The following is an 18066-nucleotide window of genomic DNA, read 5'->3' as shown; positions in this document are numbered from 1 at the left end:
TCTATCTACTTAGTTATCATTTATTTTCTTAAGCATGTGTCCAACGTTTGTTATTTTTATTTGTTTAACTATATAACGAAACTTGTTTATAGTATATATGGTTTATGTTTTGTTTTTATTGTTTTGTTTAAAAATTGTTTGATTAAATTAAATGAAAAAGAAAAAAAATAATTTGGAAGGGTTGAGAAAATGATAAATACTATGGAAAATGGTTGAGAGAGTTGAAAAAGAAAAATGAGTTAATAAAATGTAATTAGTGAAATTTGAGAGGGTTGGAATTTTTCACTACAATATTCTTAAATTAAAGCAACCAATGAGGAGAAGCTATAAAGTAAGAGAGAGACATATTTACCGGTTTGTGTGAGGCTAACATAGCCGTAAATTGCATTTTTGTGGGTGTACACATTGGAGGTGATGGTGTAACCCGATTTAACCACATAAAACCATACTTCTACCCTTTCACCACTCCGCCCCCTAATAAAAGGGAACCCATATTAGTAACATGCTTTTTTTGTCCATGTACCATTTGGTACAACTTTAATAGCAGACTGTACAAACATAATATGCACATGATTGGTAGATCGATCAAAAGTTGTGGTATGATTATCAATTCTTTAGATAAAATGATGACAAACTATAAAACTAAATAAATAAGATTTAAAAATATTAGAATTAATATTTACATGTTACTATTTTATGATATAAAACTAACATGATACCCGCGCTATGCGGCTGTGTTCGGGCCGGTGACGGTGTGTTGGTGAGAGACGACTTTTGGTGGTAAATGCGGCGTCAAGTGGTATAAATAATTGATGTAAAAGTAATTGATGTAAAGAGTTAATTGAGATATTTTAAAAGAATAAGAACTAATAGTGTAATATATGATTAAGGGTAATTTAGATATGTTCTCATGTAACTTTCAACATAGAGACTATTTTTTTTATAGTATAATAATAATAATATAGTATAGAAGTATAGATATAGCCATATAGGGAAAACCATGACTAGTAAACTTGAAAATGAACTCTCATTTTTAAATTGAAAAAATTATAAGGACCGATCTTGCAATTAACACCTTGAGGTTTTTTTTTTTTTAATTCAAGTGAACATACAATTGTCTGTGTGTCAGGTTCTTTATCAATAAATTTATGGATACTTTAAAAATTTAATTATGGAGATGTACCTTTTATAAATATGTTGCGAGTCCATGTATATGTAATTCCCTGAAACGCATTGTTAATAGATTAGTACAATTATTTTGAGATAAAAAAATCCCTCACTATAGCTCAAAGATGCACAACGTTTAAGAAAAAAGCCTTCAAATTATCAACGAAGTAGTAGATCATTTCTAGTCTGCAACACACACTTTAGAATGAAAATATGTTGTATAATACGGGTCTTACTTCTCTAACGTTCTATATATATATGGGTTGCAATTTCAACCCAGCTCGACATTATTGCGAGGTTAATTAAGTTTTTTAGTTGATTCTATTTTAATATATATATATATATATGGGACCCTTATTTTGAAAACCCATTTTTCGTAAAAATCATGAAAACTCCTAGATTTTATATTGGATCACATGTTTTTTTTATTATAAAAATATACATTGCAGAAGAATTTTTTTTTCCAAAACCTTATATATAGTCGTTTGTAATATGTGAACAAAAAACGTGAACAAAGTCATTCACAAGTTCACAAAGAGCTATATATAAGGTTTTGAAAAAAAAGTTTCTTCTACAACATATATTTTTGTATCATTTTACATATGAATGAACAAAAAAATCATTTGAACACATATTTAATTGAAGAGTTCTCATGGTTCTTGGAAAAAAAATGGTTCTCAAAATAAGGAAACTATATATATAGTGGGGAAGGGAATATGAGGTTGTTAGACACCAAGTTGGGTGAAAAACCCCTCACACACCCAAGTTGTGTGCATAACAGTCTCATACTCACTTTTCTCATATATATATATATATATAGACAATCAAATAAGAACAGTTTTAAAATAAGAAAAGATAAAGATAAATAATGATATGTCAAAAGTTAATTGCAAGATTGGTTTTTGTGGTTTGTTCATCTTAGCAATAAAGGTTCCTTTTTGAGTTCATTAGCAATGGAGGTCCCTTCTTTGTTGTATAAAAAGATGACATTGCTCTTGCACGTGATGGCTACATGCAGACTTGCCGTTATCCACTAACGGTCCTGTTAAAAGGGGACCAATCTTGCAACAAATTACCAAAATACGGACCCTTATTGCAATGATACTCGAAATGGAATCCCCATTGTAAAAATGGACAGTCCACACTCCACAGGGATCAATTTTGCAATTAACTCTTTTAACTATTATAGTAGTCAATCTTAATTTATGTGTTATGTGCTTAATATTCTGAAAGCCATGCATGCAAAATATGGTTAAGTTGAAGGATTTTGTTATCTTGAGAAAAAAGTAATATAAGATCAAATATCGTTTTTCATAACTTAGGAGACTCAATATTTGTTTGTGGACGTGAAAAAAAACATTTTACCACACCTAACGACAGAGTATTACCTGAATAAAATAACAAGAAGATAACATACAAAATATAAAACATAGAAGCATACCTATTAGCAGAGTATTATTACTTGAAAAGTTCAAAGACACAATAGAAAAAATAAAAAAAAAGTTGACCATACCTAGGCAGAGTAATAAGGTAACAAAACATATATAAAATACATCAGCACATTAGAACATACTAAACAAAACGCCCAACAAGCCTTTATTACAAGCATATACTAGAATGTACGAGTGGCAGGGCCAGCCTAGACATGGGACGGGGTGGACGACCAGCCGAGATCTGAAATTTTATGGGGCCCGATTTTTAAAATTTTTTAAATATATATATAGAAAATTTATATGTTTTCAACTAAGCTCGTTACAAATCTTAACAATTATCCAAAATTACACTATAGTGCTTAACCTAGAATAAAAAAATCCACTTACATATCTTTTATCTATAACGAAAATAGTATTACGACTCTTAGAAGAAAAACTTATCTTGGCTGCTGTGTCTTGCACTGTCAAAGCCATTATATCTTGTCACAGGTTCAATTCAACGAAAGGTAACAAGCAATACCATTATATCCTTGGTCAAACTATGAATATATATACTATTATATGAATGGACTATTTTATTACGAGTATTTAACTTCATAATCTATTATCCATAAAAGTTTTTTATTTTTTAGGTATTAAATTTTATCTTGTTTTATTTGTATTTTTAAATTGTTGATGTTGTTAGGATTTAAGTTACAGAAAATATGCCTCGTAAACCACCGTCCGGATATAAAAACGTAAAAAGAAAAAACTAGATTAACAAATGATAAAGTCTCAAGCCGGTGCTTTGGATAAGTTTATCCATGGATAGCCAGTTGAAGAGCACGTTGAGGCTAACAAACCAAACATCATTAATGACAATCATTACCATTTTTTACCTCGTATAACATTTGTCGTCGTTTTTATATTTTAGTTTATATAGTTATAATCGTTGCACCTATCCTTCGGGTCTTTTTTTTCTCTACCGAAATCTATAAATCCCCAGAGATGACACTGACGAGTGCCATCAACATATATAGCGTCCAATGAAATTGAATCAAAGAAAAGTATGGTACATATAATATGATACATAATTAGTTCACAATAGAATTACCATACTAAACAAGAAATTAAAGATATAAAAATCACTACATGCACCTTCATTAGAGCTGGCATATCGTGTCCGACACGACACGATAAGACACGAACACGATAGGGTTAAACACGAACACGACACGATAACTAATAGTGTCAGTTTTTCCAAACACAAACACGACACAATTTTTAACAGGTTACACGATAAGGGATCTGTTAAGGGACTTGTTAAAAGTTACACGATAAGGGACCTGTTAAGGGACCTGATAACGTATCTTATAGTGTTTTAACGTGTCTTATCGTGTCTTAATGTGTCTTATCGTGTCTTAACGTGTCCTTAACGGGTCTTTAACGTGTCTTAACATGTTCGTATATATACTACTTATCTTATCTTGTCTTATCGTGTTTTAATATGTCCGGACCTGTTAAGACACGAAACACGTTAAGGCCAAACACGAAAAAACCAGGTCGTGTCGTGTCGTGCTAACAGGTCCGTGTCGGAAATTGCCGGCTCTAACCTTCGTCAACTTATGTCCAATTATATATAAATTGAGTCATAGTTGGATGAGCAAATCCTGCATCAATACACGAGGACAACATTTAGCTACCAAGGGTTCAACCTTTGGCAAGGTTAGCCCGGTACCTTCGGTCATGTCAACCATATCGTCGCTCATCCTTTCCCAATCAAAGCACTGAATAAGTAACCCCAAAGTCGATCCAACTAGACGCAATGCCAGACCTTCACCTGGACCATTCCTCCTTCCAGACCCAAATGGCATTAGCTTAAAACCATCTCTCGTGTCTTCTAGCTCCTCAAACCTTTCTGGATTGAATTTCTCGGGGTTAATCCACAATTTAGGGTCATGATGTATGGCCCATTGATTCACAAGCAACATCGTTCCATGGGGAATGTGATAACCGCCAACCACACAATCCTCTGATGAATAGCGAGGAGTTAATAGCGGGCCTGCGGGGTATAATCACAAAGTTTCGTTTAGGATACAACGAAGATAAGGTAAACTTTGTATATCGGATTCTTCAATAAGACGATCCTTTCCCACATGATTGTCGATCTCAGTTTGTGCTTTCCTCAGAACTTGTGGGTTGTTCAACAGAAGACACAATGCCCATTCCATGGTTCCCGCAGAAGTTTCAGTCCCGGTCGATAATATGATCTAATCACAGAAACATTATTGGTTTAATTAGAACTAGAAACTCACATGAAAATGGAGAAATACTATAATATTTAACCTTAGATCATTTAGTTTGTAATTATTTATAGAAGTTTCTTCAAAATTCAAGATTTAAAATGTCATATCTATAATAGTTATAGATCGATATACTAGTAGGGTACCCGCGATGCGTCAGTGGTTGAGCTGACAGTGGTGATAGCGATGTAATGGCGACGATGGTGGCAGTAACGAATGTTGGCATGTGGCGGTAGCGTCGACGGTGGCAGTAACGAATGTTGGCATGTGGCGGTAGCGTCGACGGTGGCGGTGGCGACGGTGTTCGTGGTGGCGACAACTACTGTAAGTTATTGATGTAATGTATGATTTCGATGAATTGTGAAATATTGAAACTTAGAATTCAACAAAATGAGATTTGTTGTTGAATATAACATGGACGTATATAGTTAATTAGATTAAGGTTCGCCGTAGATTTGTGTGGGTTGAAATTGTTAGGGTTATTTTGGGTATATTTAATGGATGAATGAAAAGAATGTTTAATATCGGTGGGGGTAATTTTGGTATTTCAAAATCTTAATTAACTAAGGAAGAGGGATGAGTTTGTTTTATAAGGTATAGACGGATGTCCGCGCAATGCAGCGGTGATGGTGGTAGCGACAACGGTGTGGTGACCGCGACAGTGGTGGCGCCAATGTGTGGCGGTGGCGGTGATGGTGGTGGTGGCGTGATTGTAAATTAATTAATGTAAGAAGGGTTGATATGATTATTTAAGAGTTGGAAGATCTATGTTATAAATTATTTTGTTAAAAGGTATTATTGGTATATAAGTGAAGATGTTTAAATTAGTAAATAAAAAAAAGGTAATATAGTCATTTCAAAGTTTTAATTATTTAAATGGGGATAAATAGTTCGCTTTATATAGTAGCATAGATTATAGATAGGTTTTAATCTTGACTGAAGCATTCAGGCTTTACTCACAAATCGGAGATTTCTTGGAGATCGGCCTGAAAAGGAGTTACTTGGTGGCTTGACCTATCTAGTGCTATTTGTGTTTGCTAATGTACATGGTCGCATGTCACCTTAGGCAGTCAAGTTTTATTCGTTGGTCGTTCAATACATATATGTATATACATATATAAGGTGAGGTTCATGCGATAACCATTTGCATATTAAAATAGGCAATATCAAGTACAAGTTGATAAGTTCATGAATTTGTTCACATTGTCACTGGTTTTCATGGTTCTTCAAATAGATTGTTATCATCACATAAACTTTTTCATATATATATATATATATGGGGGAAGTGAGTATGGGGTTGTCATCCATCTAAGCTTAGATGGGGAATCTCTCACATTTGGTTTTATAATCATGAAAATCATGGAGGGCCATGCATTTGTTTTAATTTCAAACAAATATCTCATCTAAGCTTAGATGGGGAACAACCTCATACTCACTTTTCTATATATATATATATATATATATATAGGTTGAGTATTGTAAAAAAACTATTAAATTAGTAAAACAAATAAGATAAGATATTGACCCTTAAATCATAGTTAAATTGATGCATAAAGATTCACAAATGAATTGATATAAAACGTGGTTCAAATATATTTGGGAACAAGTACTTTACGGATAATCGGGTATGACAGCAATTTTAAAGATGTAACGTTTGGCCAAAAAAGAGATTGGAAAAAAACCATATACATTTTGGCCAAAAAGTTGACCAATTGGTCCCAAATTGCTTAAATTAATTAACATCTACCCAGTAATAAGAGGAAACAATTATAAAGAGGTCGAGAATTGTAAAACAAGTATTAAAGTAAAACAAATACCATGACACTTGACCCTTAGATTTTGGTTAAATTTATGCATGAAGATTCACGAATCAATTGATACACGATGATTTTTAAGATGCAGTGTGATTTTCAATAAAGAGAAACATATTGTTTTATATTAATACTTCTTTTATTTTACCTAAAACCCCAATAGCATATAAGAAAAAAAAATAAATTCAAACACGGGATGACGGGATGACTCCAAAAACATAGTCTTGATTCAAATATACAGTTGGCTCTCTTTAATTAATGTTACTTAAATGTTAGTTATCCGTAACAATATAAGAAAGGAGGGAGTGGCCGAAACGGTAACAACAACAACAAGGCAAACCAAAATTAAAAAACGTGTTGATCATGTAATTCTATTTGGCATGAAACAATTCTATTAATAAGAGGTGAAAGTAAGAATCTCACCACTCTCTGCCATCTAACATATGAGAAGTAGCCGATTATTTGAAATATATTTTCTTTCTTTCCCTTATATGTGAATTACAACAATTTATTTGTATTTGGCAATCTTTGTGGATTGAAATTATTACGCGCGCAAGATCTTTTAATTTTGGAAAATCAAAACCAAATGCAAGCATGTCATTTTGACTCATAGATCAAGCTCAAAAGGTCATTTTGACTTTTATGGTCAAACAACTGTCCCTTACTAAAAGCAAAAAGCACTACTTATAGTATTAATTTGTCAATAAACACGTACGACCATATATATATTGCCTGAAGTTGAAGTTGAAAATTATTATTACGGTATTATTGTTATCAATTATAAAGTTGACAAATAACTGTTAAACACCAATTACATAATAATAAGTTCTTTATTGCAAGTAACATCATCCAGTATACAACTAATTAAAGTCTCTGATTTATGCAAAAGGTCTTTGATTGTAGCAATCAAGATTGTTTCCAGTAGTAACTCCAATAATACTGCAATACCTTCTATAGAACCCAATTCTATCCTCCACCTTCGAATTCTGGCCTTGGCCACATTCTAGGCCACCGTTAATAATGTTGGTGATCACTCCATAACCCGGGACACGACCGGCTGCGTTGTCTGCAGCCGACGGGGTCCACCTTCCAGTGATGACATCATGGCTTGATGGCTTGTTACCTTGTGGAGTCATCCAATACCATATCGCTGACTGAAAGGATATCGTTGGGTCTGTTGCTAAGAGGTCAGGAGAGTTGATCAAGTCCCTTTGTATCGACCTTCCAAATAGTCCGTAGTTGTAGTTGCTGTACGTACGTAAAAATGTTGGATGAGAACTAATTAACGCAACCATTAAGAGTGTTTCAAGAACTAATTAATGAAATAGTAGGAATGAACTTAATTACTGAGAGAGTTGGATAGGTCCTCTGCCATAATAGCTTTGGGGACAAGGCCAATCAGGAGAGTCACAATATCTATTTGATTGGTCTTGTTCCCTAACAAAGCAATATCCCCACGCAAATTGACCGTCTGGTGCGGTTGCCCATCCACCTATACGTACATCAAAATTAAATCAATTCAACCACTAGAGTTCCAAATAGCTAGCTAGTAGATATTTTGAAGAAGTAATATAAAGTTTAAATATATATATACCTGTAGTTTCATGGGATGTTTGACCAAAGAAAGCCGCGAGCTCTCTTTTTCGGTCATCAGCGGTTCCGGTCGTGCCAAATCCAGGGTAAGCACTTGCGGCATTTAGAAAAGCAGTGTAGCTATAAAATCCGTTTGCACGGCATCTAGGGTCGTTACGGTATTTTAACATTTCATCAAACACTGATTGTGTGACGATTGAGGCAACATCGTTCCCGCCTGATGGTGCTCCACCCCCGCTGCACTGACTCTGACAGTTTTGTGCAGGTGAGCAGTGAGCGGGAGTGTTTCCACAGAAACCGTATTGACTACAACAGTTTCCGTTCGTGCATGGAGCGTTACCGCCCTGTCTCCCACAGTTTTGAGCAGCGGAGACACTTGTTAAGAGAAAGAGACATGTTAGAAGAAGAAAGGTATTCATGGTAATTTGTTATTTGAGATATATAGAATTAAGGATGGCAATTGGTATATTTATAGTTTGAGACCTGGTGTTTGTCACATTTGTTTACCGCACGTATAGTCAAATAAAAATTCTAGTGTGTCATTTTTATATTTCAAAGTTTATATACGTGAGCAAATAATCTTTAGCACGGATGTGAATGAGTCAATTATGTTGTTAACTATTCTTTCTTTTTTTTTTCCGTAACGTCAAATCCATACTACTTCCACTATAAATAATATTACATTTGTTCATATTTTTAGTGAGTATAAATAAATTAAAATTTTTATCACGTTTTTTTGTGTGTATAAATATATAAAAATGAAAGTGTGTATAAATTTCTCCACACTAAAAAACTGTGTAGAACTTGAACGTTTAATTTTACACACTTTTAAATTCTATAAAAGGCGTAACAAAATTTTTAATTTATTCACACTCATCAAAAGTATGAACAAATGCAATATTATTTATAGTGTTATAAAATATCCCAAATAATTTCTAAAGTATGTCATGACACATATTGAACTCCAAACTTCACTGTAAGACGCAAGAGTTTCTATAAATGAACTAACCCCTTGGTGACGTGTTGCTATCTTTTTATTGTCTATCACCGTCATTAAGTTTATATATTAATGCAAATAAAGAATTTGATGAATGATCGATACAATTATAATTTTAATATATTTGTGTTATCTTAATATCGCTAAAAACTTCGTATCACGATTCGACAGCAATAGGTCAAGTATACCTTGTCTTAACGGTCGGGTCCACGCTAAAGAAATATCTCGAAGTAAAAATGTCTATTTCGAATACCCGATAAAAAAAACCCTCTACTAATTCGCACGAAAGCACGATGATTAATAGGTGTGAACTTTGCTCTCTCAGACTTGAACATGGGCATACCCAAGTCAAATCATCATAAAGGGACTTAATTGCAATGTCTCCTAAAGTTTGAACACAAGACCTCATGCAAAGTTATACGTTTTATTATTATTTGTTATATTAAAACGTATAGATGTGTTATATTATTAAAAGTTATACGTTTTATTATTATTGTTAGGTTTTTAAATATAAATATTACATCATATATTTTTACACATCTATTATTATTATTTTTGCTTATTATTATTATTATATTAATATTATTATTATTACTATTAAATATATTTTTGCTAATAAAGTATAACGCTTACTTTTTGCTAATTATAACCTATATAAAAAGTTTTAAACCTAGTTGGCTGGCATTTGGTCCAACAGCTTGCCTATATGCTTTTTTGTTTTTTTTTTAATTTTAAATTTTGATGAATGGTTTTATAGTTGTCTTCTTAATATTTTAATATTTAAAAATTTTACCTGTTGAAATTTTAAGCTTTTTTTTACAAGTAAGTCGATATATGATTTTTAAGACATCATTTTATATTCATATTTTATTACTATTAATTGTTAAATTTTTAAAATTTTTATTAAGCTTTTTTTTAAGACATCATTTTCTTTTACAGTTATTGTTAATATTTTTACTTTTTTTTTAAACTTGTGTTGTTAATTTTTTTTTAACATTACTTTATTTTAAAAAAAAAACTTTTGTTGTTAAACTTTTTTTATTAATATTTTTAATGTCATTATATTAATCATTGTTTTTAGAATATATTTTCATTAATTATGTTATTTTTTGACTTTTATATATATAATACATAAGTTTTTTTTGTCAATATTATTTAACAACAGTATTTAAAGATAAATATAAATAAATTTTAGTAAAAAATATACCGTGTTAGTAAAAAAAACATTTAATCTATTGTAACACCTCACCGTTGGCGAAAACATGAGGTGCCATGAAAAGTACAGCACGACATGGAATTACATAGAAACTGCTAAAATGAAATAGAATATATAAATATATTCTCAAAAACATGAGTTCAAAGTCATGCTAGAACAACTTAATACAATTAGTCTATAAACAAGATAGTCCAAGGCATGTAGCCTTAAAGTCTGACAATAAGCAATGGAGCGTAAATCTCCGAAGTCCAATCTTAGTATAGTAGTCTTTATCCCTGATTAGCCTGAGTACCTGAAAAGTATACTAAATCGTGTCAACACAAAAGTTGGTGAGTTCGTAGGTTTCTGTCAAAAAGTCTAGTCAATGAAAAGTCTTTTGTCGCTTGTAAGTCAAAAATAAGTATTTGTTCAATATATAATGAGCAGAGTTATGCCATATAAGTCAAAGTACTCAAGTCTCAAGTCCAAGTTTCAAAGTCTCAAAGTCACAAGTCTCAAAGTCCAAGGTACTCAATGTACCCAAAGTACTCAAAGTCTGGTCTTACAGTACCTGCCTTAGTACAAACACATAATAAGAACGTCAAAGTCTCAAAGTCTAGTCTTATGCTACCTGCCTTAGTACAAGCACATCAAAGTCTCAAAGTCTAGTCTTACGGTACATGCCTTAGTCCAAGCACGTCTCAACAAGCACGTCATAAAACACAACCAACAAGCACATAATCACACACATACAAACAAGATAAAGCACGTCATATGACATAAGTAACTCTATACGTTCCGGCTCAATATTGAGCATAAACAGAAATTGACAAAACTGTTTAAAAAATAAGTATACTTTCCACCCCGAAACTTCTAGAAAAAGGGGGCTACGAAACTCACCTGAAAGCAGCACAAGCACCCTAGAATCAACCAATAAGAACACGAATAGTCAAGTACACCTAAAACAAGAACACTATCAGTCCAAGAGTCCTACACTGTCTACAAGTAACCGAGTAAGTACTTACTTAATTGTATACGTCTATGTTCTATACTAGTGTCTTAAGAAATGTCATTATGCCATGTCGTATTACGTTTACTTGAATAACACTTTTAATGTCCAAGACCGACTTTAAATCTTAATTTAATTGTTTAGAGTGTTAAGATTTCTCTTATTCACTCGACAATGAAAGAATAGAAATTGTGGTTAAATTTCTTTGACCTTAATATTGCATTGACCTTAAATTCATTGAACTTAATCTTATTGAAGTTAAAGCTTTAAGGTTAAAAGTCATTGAGGTTAAAGCTTTGAAGTTAAACTTTCATTGAACTTAAAAATCTTTGATATTAAAATCCTTTGAGCTTAAAAGTTTCGACATCTGTTTATTGAACTTAAATGTCTTTGAACTTAATTTCATTGAACTTGATTTCCATTGAACTTAAATTTGATTGAACTTAAGACTCTTTGAAGTTAAATTTAAATGGTCGACAACTTAAGAATTTCTCTTGACCTTAAATCCTTTGAGCTTAAAGTTTTCTTTGAGCTTAAAATCCTTTGGACTTAAACTTTCCTTTGAGGTTAAACGTTCTGGGCAGTAGGTCGACTAAAAATATTTTGGACTTAAATTCTTTGACCTTAATTCTTTTGAACCTAAAAACTTCTTTGAGTTTAACAATATCTGATCGAAACCAGGAACAAGAAAAGTTTGAAAACAAATCTTTTGAGTTTAGTTCCATTGAACTAATCATATATGGTCGAAGTTAAGGAGCAACAGAAGAAGAATATGGATAGAAACGGAATAACATCAAGGCAACAAGGACCCAAAAATCAGAAACCCTAACGCTAGTTTTATAGAAAACAAAGGAACGATTGACTACAAGATGACCAGAAGATGTGATCTAAACCCACAGACAACAAATCTATACGTTTTTGCTTAATAGTTTTCGGTTTCAAGCACTTTTATACAAACCCATAAGATTTTCTTGCTCAAGGTCGATTATACACACGTAAATACATGATTTTTCGGTTCAAAACAAAATAAATAACCTTTTATATGTTTAGATCTATACATGTCTTACCTAGATCCGATGAAACAAGTGAAGATTTGTTGTTAGATGATGAGAACCGATCTTTTGAGAGGGGAGACGGAGATTACGGCAGCTAAGAGAGGGAAAAGAGAGAAAGATAAAAGAGTGAAAGTGAGGGAGGAAATTAGGACACTAGGGTTTTGTATCTCTGACGTTTCTATAAAGTAAACCTCTTTGAGGTAAATCCTTTGAGTTTAAAACTCATTGAGGTTAATTTTTCCTTTGAGATTAAACATAAGTCACTAAAAAGAATCTCTTGACGTTAAACAAAATTCGTTTGACTAAACAATTTAAGAAAAGTCGAGACTCGTTTATTTATTTTGTCACCACATTTGCATGTGACTTTTAAATAGCTTTTAAACGACTATATATATAACCATATTTGATAATTAAGTCTTTAACTGTTTTAAAAAAGGTTTTTGACTTAATTTGACATTTCTACAAGACAACTAGTAATGAATAATGACTAAACACTCATAAAGCCCGAATAAAATAAAAATTCATTGATTCCATGATAAAGCCTCATAGAATAATGACTTTCACTCCCTTAAAGTACATATTCTAATTATAAAGTCGCGTACATGAACGTAATGAATTAAAGACGACCGGAAAAGTACTTCGAGAAATTACGCTCAGATAACGGTTGTCACATGTATGGTTAGAAAAAAAAATAAAGATAATAAATAGCATATTAAATAAATAAATCTAAAAGATATTTAATGACATAATTAGTTAACTAATGATTATATAGGTGTGTCTTTTAGACACTCGATCTCATTAAGTTTAGATGTTGATGCAAGTAAAGAATTTGATGAATGATCACTACGTACAAATAATGTACAATTATAATTTTATTATATTATATTTGTGTTAGTTGTAATCCAACGTTCTAGATCTCGGAATGTTCAAAGCTTGAATTTTCCGACCACTGTTCATTTGTTAACATTCCTTTCTTCGTACTTCTAAAAAAGTTAGAAAAATTATTAATTTGTTAACGTTTATTAGTGTGTAAAAAGAACTCACATTTAAAAGTATGAATAAATTTAAAGAATCAAAATTTTTTCACACTTATATATATAGAAACAAAAAGTTCACATCTTCAAATGTTTAAAACAATATAATTATTTACACTTAAAAGTGTGAAAGTAATTTGTGACACTAAATTTCCTCACACAAGAGGAAGTACGAGGAAAGTAAGTGTGACAAATTAGCCTTCATGTTTTCAAGTGTGAAAATGTTTGAGGTTTTTTCACACTTTTAAGTGTGAACATTTTGTTTATATATTTATAGTTGTTAAAAAGTATGATTTTTTAATTTTTTTTCGCATTTTTAAGTGTAATTTTTTTAATACAATTTTAAGTGTAATTTTTTAATACAATTTTAAGTGTGAACAACTTAACATATATTCTTACACTTTTTAGAAACGAAAAGAAATAAGTATGAGCAAGTAACATTTTTATTGTAGTGCCCGTACATATGTATATTGAATTATGAACTTAAAAATTTACGAGTATTTATGTAGGTGTCTATTTATGGGCCAATACCTGTTTTAAGTGTTTTTAATGTATAACTAACCAATAATCGATTAGTGAAGAGCAGAAGAAGCTAGCTAGCTAGGTTACTAGCATTCGTTTCTTAATCGGCCAATATATATACGATTAAGTTTACAAATAACATCCGCTCTCTTGCAAAATACCATTTACATTTACATTTACGTAAGTACGGAACAAAAATAGAAGATTAGAAAATCTCAATATGCATGATTGTAGCTAGCTGGAAGAAAATCAAATATGAAATGTCGGTTGTTATAGTTTTCCCAATTTTTTAGCGACAAAATTTAATAAGTCAATTAAAAATTTACAAAGTGACATCTAAAGTTGGAAATCCCAATGCTGATCAGTAATTAGAACCTGACCACCTAAAATGATAATCAATGAGTCCTACTAGGGTGTTCATCGGTTCGGTTTTCGGTTATTTGGTTCGGGTTTTTCGGTTTTTTATTTTTATTTTTCAAAACCAAAACCGAACCAAAACCTAATTCGAAATAGAAAAACCAAACCGAAAACCAAATTAGATTTCGGTTCGATTTCGGTTTAAAACCGAAAAAACCAAATATGAAAAACACAAATTTATCATTTCTTTTTGTCTAAATTATGATTAACCAAAATAGGTTCATAATTTCAAGTTTCACCAAAGTAATAAATTTAAATCATATGGATAAACAAATAACATAAGTGAAACAACTAAACTCTTGTTTGTTATCATTATTAAAAATTATTCATCAAAATTGAATTTATCTAATTTCATAAAAAAGTTAATATGATAAACAAATATACATATAAAGTAAAAAATACATTAATAATTGTCCATAAAAAAAGATACAAAATAAATATTAATACATAATAGTAATATAAGTTATTCGGTTATTTCGGTTTAACCAAATTCATTATCCTTTACCCATAACCAAATCAAAATTTGAATATATAATTCGGTTTCGGTTACAAACCAAACCCAAAACCAAATTCAAAAACGGTTTGGTTTTTTTCGGTTTTTTAAACACCCCTAAGTCCTACATTCTTCTTGTTGGATCATTAGACGAAAACTCATTGGTCGTTATATCTATATTTTATAAACTTATACTCATCTATATGACTATAAGAAGTTGAATGCTATCCAATTATTGTCTGAGAGTACTTGTTCAAAGATCGATAAAAATAGGATGTTTTTGACTTTTGACTACTTAATCACATGTATACAAATAATGTTCACGAATGACTTCTTCTTCGGCCCTGTTTCATATAAGACTCATTTTTTTTGGCCCACATTTAAGAGGTTGATTATTTTTATTACCATTAATTTCTCACATAAATAGTCAATAATGTAATATATATTTATTTACTTTTCTAGAAACCCGTCATTTATATTCTCTTTAATAAGATTTCTTGTGAAATTCGTGTATTATATGGATGCATGCACTTGGATCTTTTTCGGGCGGATGAAACGTGCCGTGGTTTTAGATAACAGTTTGGTGTAATAACTTGTATTTTTATTTTTTAAATTTAATTTATTTTATCTAATTTAAACTTACTTTTTTACGCTCGTCTAATTTAAAGTTACCTTTGTTTTATATACATCTTAATATATAATTAAGAGAAAATATGTTTTTGATTATATGAAAATTATGAAATCATGCCATTTAGTATTTTTTCCTAGTTGTCATACTTACATTAAATTCCTAATTTTAAGCATACTTTAAAAAAATTATACTTTAGCCTAATCATCAATAAAGCACAATTTAAAAATTATACTTTAGCCTAATCATCATCATTAATTAAGTAATAATAAAAAAAAAAGTTAAAAAAAAAATAAGACGGCAAAATATATTTTAATGGAAGCAAAGTATATCTTAATGGAATGAAGGGATAGATTTCTTATGTTATATTAATGTATATCGGCTAAATTCAAGGATGGATTTCTTCTAGATTTTTTTATTTATGTTTATAATAATTATGTTATATTAAAGTTATAGTAAGTATATATATTCAGAATCGGCTAAACATTGTTTTTCTAATTTAATTTTAATTTTTTAATTTTAATTTTATTTCATGTATATTTCTTAAAATTTAATGGATGGATTTCTTTTTCACAAAGATATACAATTTTTTATGATTTATAAATGGGAAATTCTAAATTGACAAACAAAATTATACAAACTTACTTGTCATATGAGATGCACCAACTAAATTCATTCCTTTTTTTCTTTTTTATTTTTTCTCTCCATGTTCTATTGGTGACACCTAAGTTTGTATAGTTTTGTTTGTAATTTGTTTAATTTGTTGATATAGTTATACTACATATTTGACGTAGTTATTACCATTTAGGTGGGGTGGTAGAGAGTCTTGCCTTTTGAATTGTAGATCAATGTTCAATCCTTGACAATGGTGTAATTTAGTAGTGTATATTTGTCGTTCAAAAAAAAACATATTTGACGTATATCATATATTCATAAACTATAATTTTATTGTTTGAATCAGTTGTAATCAGACATATTTTAATATTATGAATAATAATGTAACTATCTGTAATTGTATTTTTTACTTATGTTATTAGTTAGTCCCGCACAACATACGAGTTTAATCTAGTTGGTTAATATCTTGTGAATTGTTTGACCACCCGAGACTCAAAGTTTTAGCTTCATCACTCCACTCCCGGCACCAAATTTTCATTTACAAATAAGCATTATATAGAACATGAATCTTAATGTAGAAAAAGAATTCGTTTATATAATTGATTGAACTTTGACTTTATCAAAAAATTGTAATTGCCCTTTTAAAATAAATTGGTCACATTAAGCCAATAAAACTATGTGGATCTCGAATACAATTAAAGGTTAAGATTATGTAATTTATGTTTTTTATTATGCATGCCAATTGCCAACACCACAATATGATGGATTTACGTTCGTGGGTTGTGATCGAGAAATGATATTTTCTTCATGCAAATAATCCACATTTGGTAGATAGGATATGATTTTCTCCATGATGCAATGGATGTGGATCACGTGTATATTTAATTTCTATTATACGAAAAGTCATACACAGATTTCACAGGCGATACGATATACTATTTTGAGTAACACACAGTTATACACTTATACACGTACATCACAAAAATCAAATATAGAAAGTGAGTTTCGTTAAACGTAATTTTCAAGGCTCCAGAGTTAAGATTCAGTAAATAGCTAGTGATGCAATTACTTTAAAATTTAAAGGTAAGTTTTTGATGTGAAAAAAATAATTTTTTTATGTATGTTAAATGCAAACTTAGAGACTACATTTAGTATTCCATATTTTCTAAAAAAAGGTTGAAAAGCTATTTTAAGCAAAGGGGATCTCAAAATCACCTAGTATTTTAAAGACTTATTCCCTATATATGTCACATTATAATTTTAAGGGTTTTGTTAAATAAAGTCTTAGGGACTTTCATTAAGGTGCATTAATTAGTTTTACATTTACCATAAAATTCAGGGGTGGACTTTTAATATGAAAATGTACAATCTTTTTATGCACATTAAGTGAAACCCTAAGAGTTTTATTTAGCATTTTTCTAATTTTAATAATTAATATTTTTTTTTTCTTTTTTATTTTGCATGTGACGTTCGACTGCGAACAAACTCCTCACCAATAAATGTTGAGGTCTTAACTCAGATAACGAGTACGCGAGTATGGGCACTATGAGTTCTTTACTTCTCAAAGATTGATTTGCGGTCTGGCTATCGTCAATTAAAAGTCAAAAAGGGTGATGTAGCCAAGACAGCTTTTCGTACACGTTATGGGCACTATGAGTTCCTTGTCATGCCGTTTGGGTTGACAAATACTCCTGCCGCTTTTATGGATCTAATGAATCGGGTATGTCGTCCATTCTTAGATCATTTTGTGATTGTCTTCATTGACGATATTCTTATCTATTCAAAGTCTGAAGCTGAGCACCATGAGCACTTAAG

At 30.9% G+C, this 18066-nt stretch overlaps 1 protein-coding gene, 1 long non-coding RNA gene and 1 pseudogene across 2 annotated transcripts; all 3 read right to left on the bottom strand.

Moving 5' to 3' along the window:
• Nucleotides 1-4228: 4228 nt before the first annotated feature.
• Nucleotides 4229-7304, bottom strand: LOC122591754 (annotated as a pseudogene).
• A 127-nt stretch (nucleotides 7305-7431) lies between these two features.
• Nucleotides 7432-8742, bottom strand: LOC122592645 (endochitinase). Its single transcript, XM_043764927.1, has 3 exons — nucleotides 8288-8742; nucleotides 8041-8185; nucleotides 7432-7941 (listed from the first exon to the last, which is right to left on the bottom strand). The coding sequence occupies exons 1-3, from the start codon at nucleotides 8703-8705 to the stop codon at nucleotides 7572-7574; spliced, it is 933 nt and encodes a 310-aa protein (XP_043620862.1). The 5' UTR covers nucleotides 8706-8742; the 3' UTR covers nucleotides 7432-7571.
• Nucleotides 8743-10752: 2010 nt separating this feature from the next.
• On the bottom strand, nucleotides 10753-12658 carry LOC122590498. Its single transcript, XR_006322521.1, has 3 exons — nucleotides 12555-12658; nucleotides 11379-11437; nucleotides 10753-10791 (listed from the first exon to the last, which is right to left on the bottom strand). It is a non-coding gene; the product is annotated as an uncharacterized LOC122590498 (long non-coding RNA).
• Nucleotides 12659-18066: the final 5408 nt, after the last annotated feature.

This window comes from Erigeron canadensis, chromosome 3, assembly GCF_010389155.1.
Source record: "Erigeron canadensis isolate Cc75 chromosome 3, C_canadensis_v1, whole genome shotgun sequence".
Taxonomy (NCBI): domain Eukaryota; kingdom Viridiplantae; phylum Streptophyta; class Magnoliopsida; order Asterales; family Asteraceae; genus Erigeron; species Erigeron canadensis.
This window is presented reverse-complemented; position numbering and strand designations above follow the sequence as displayed.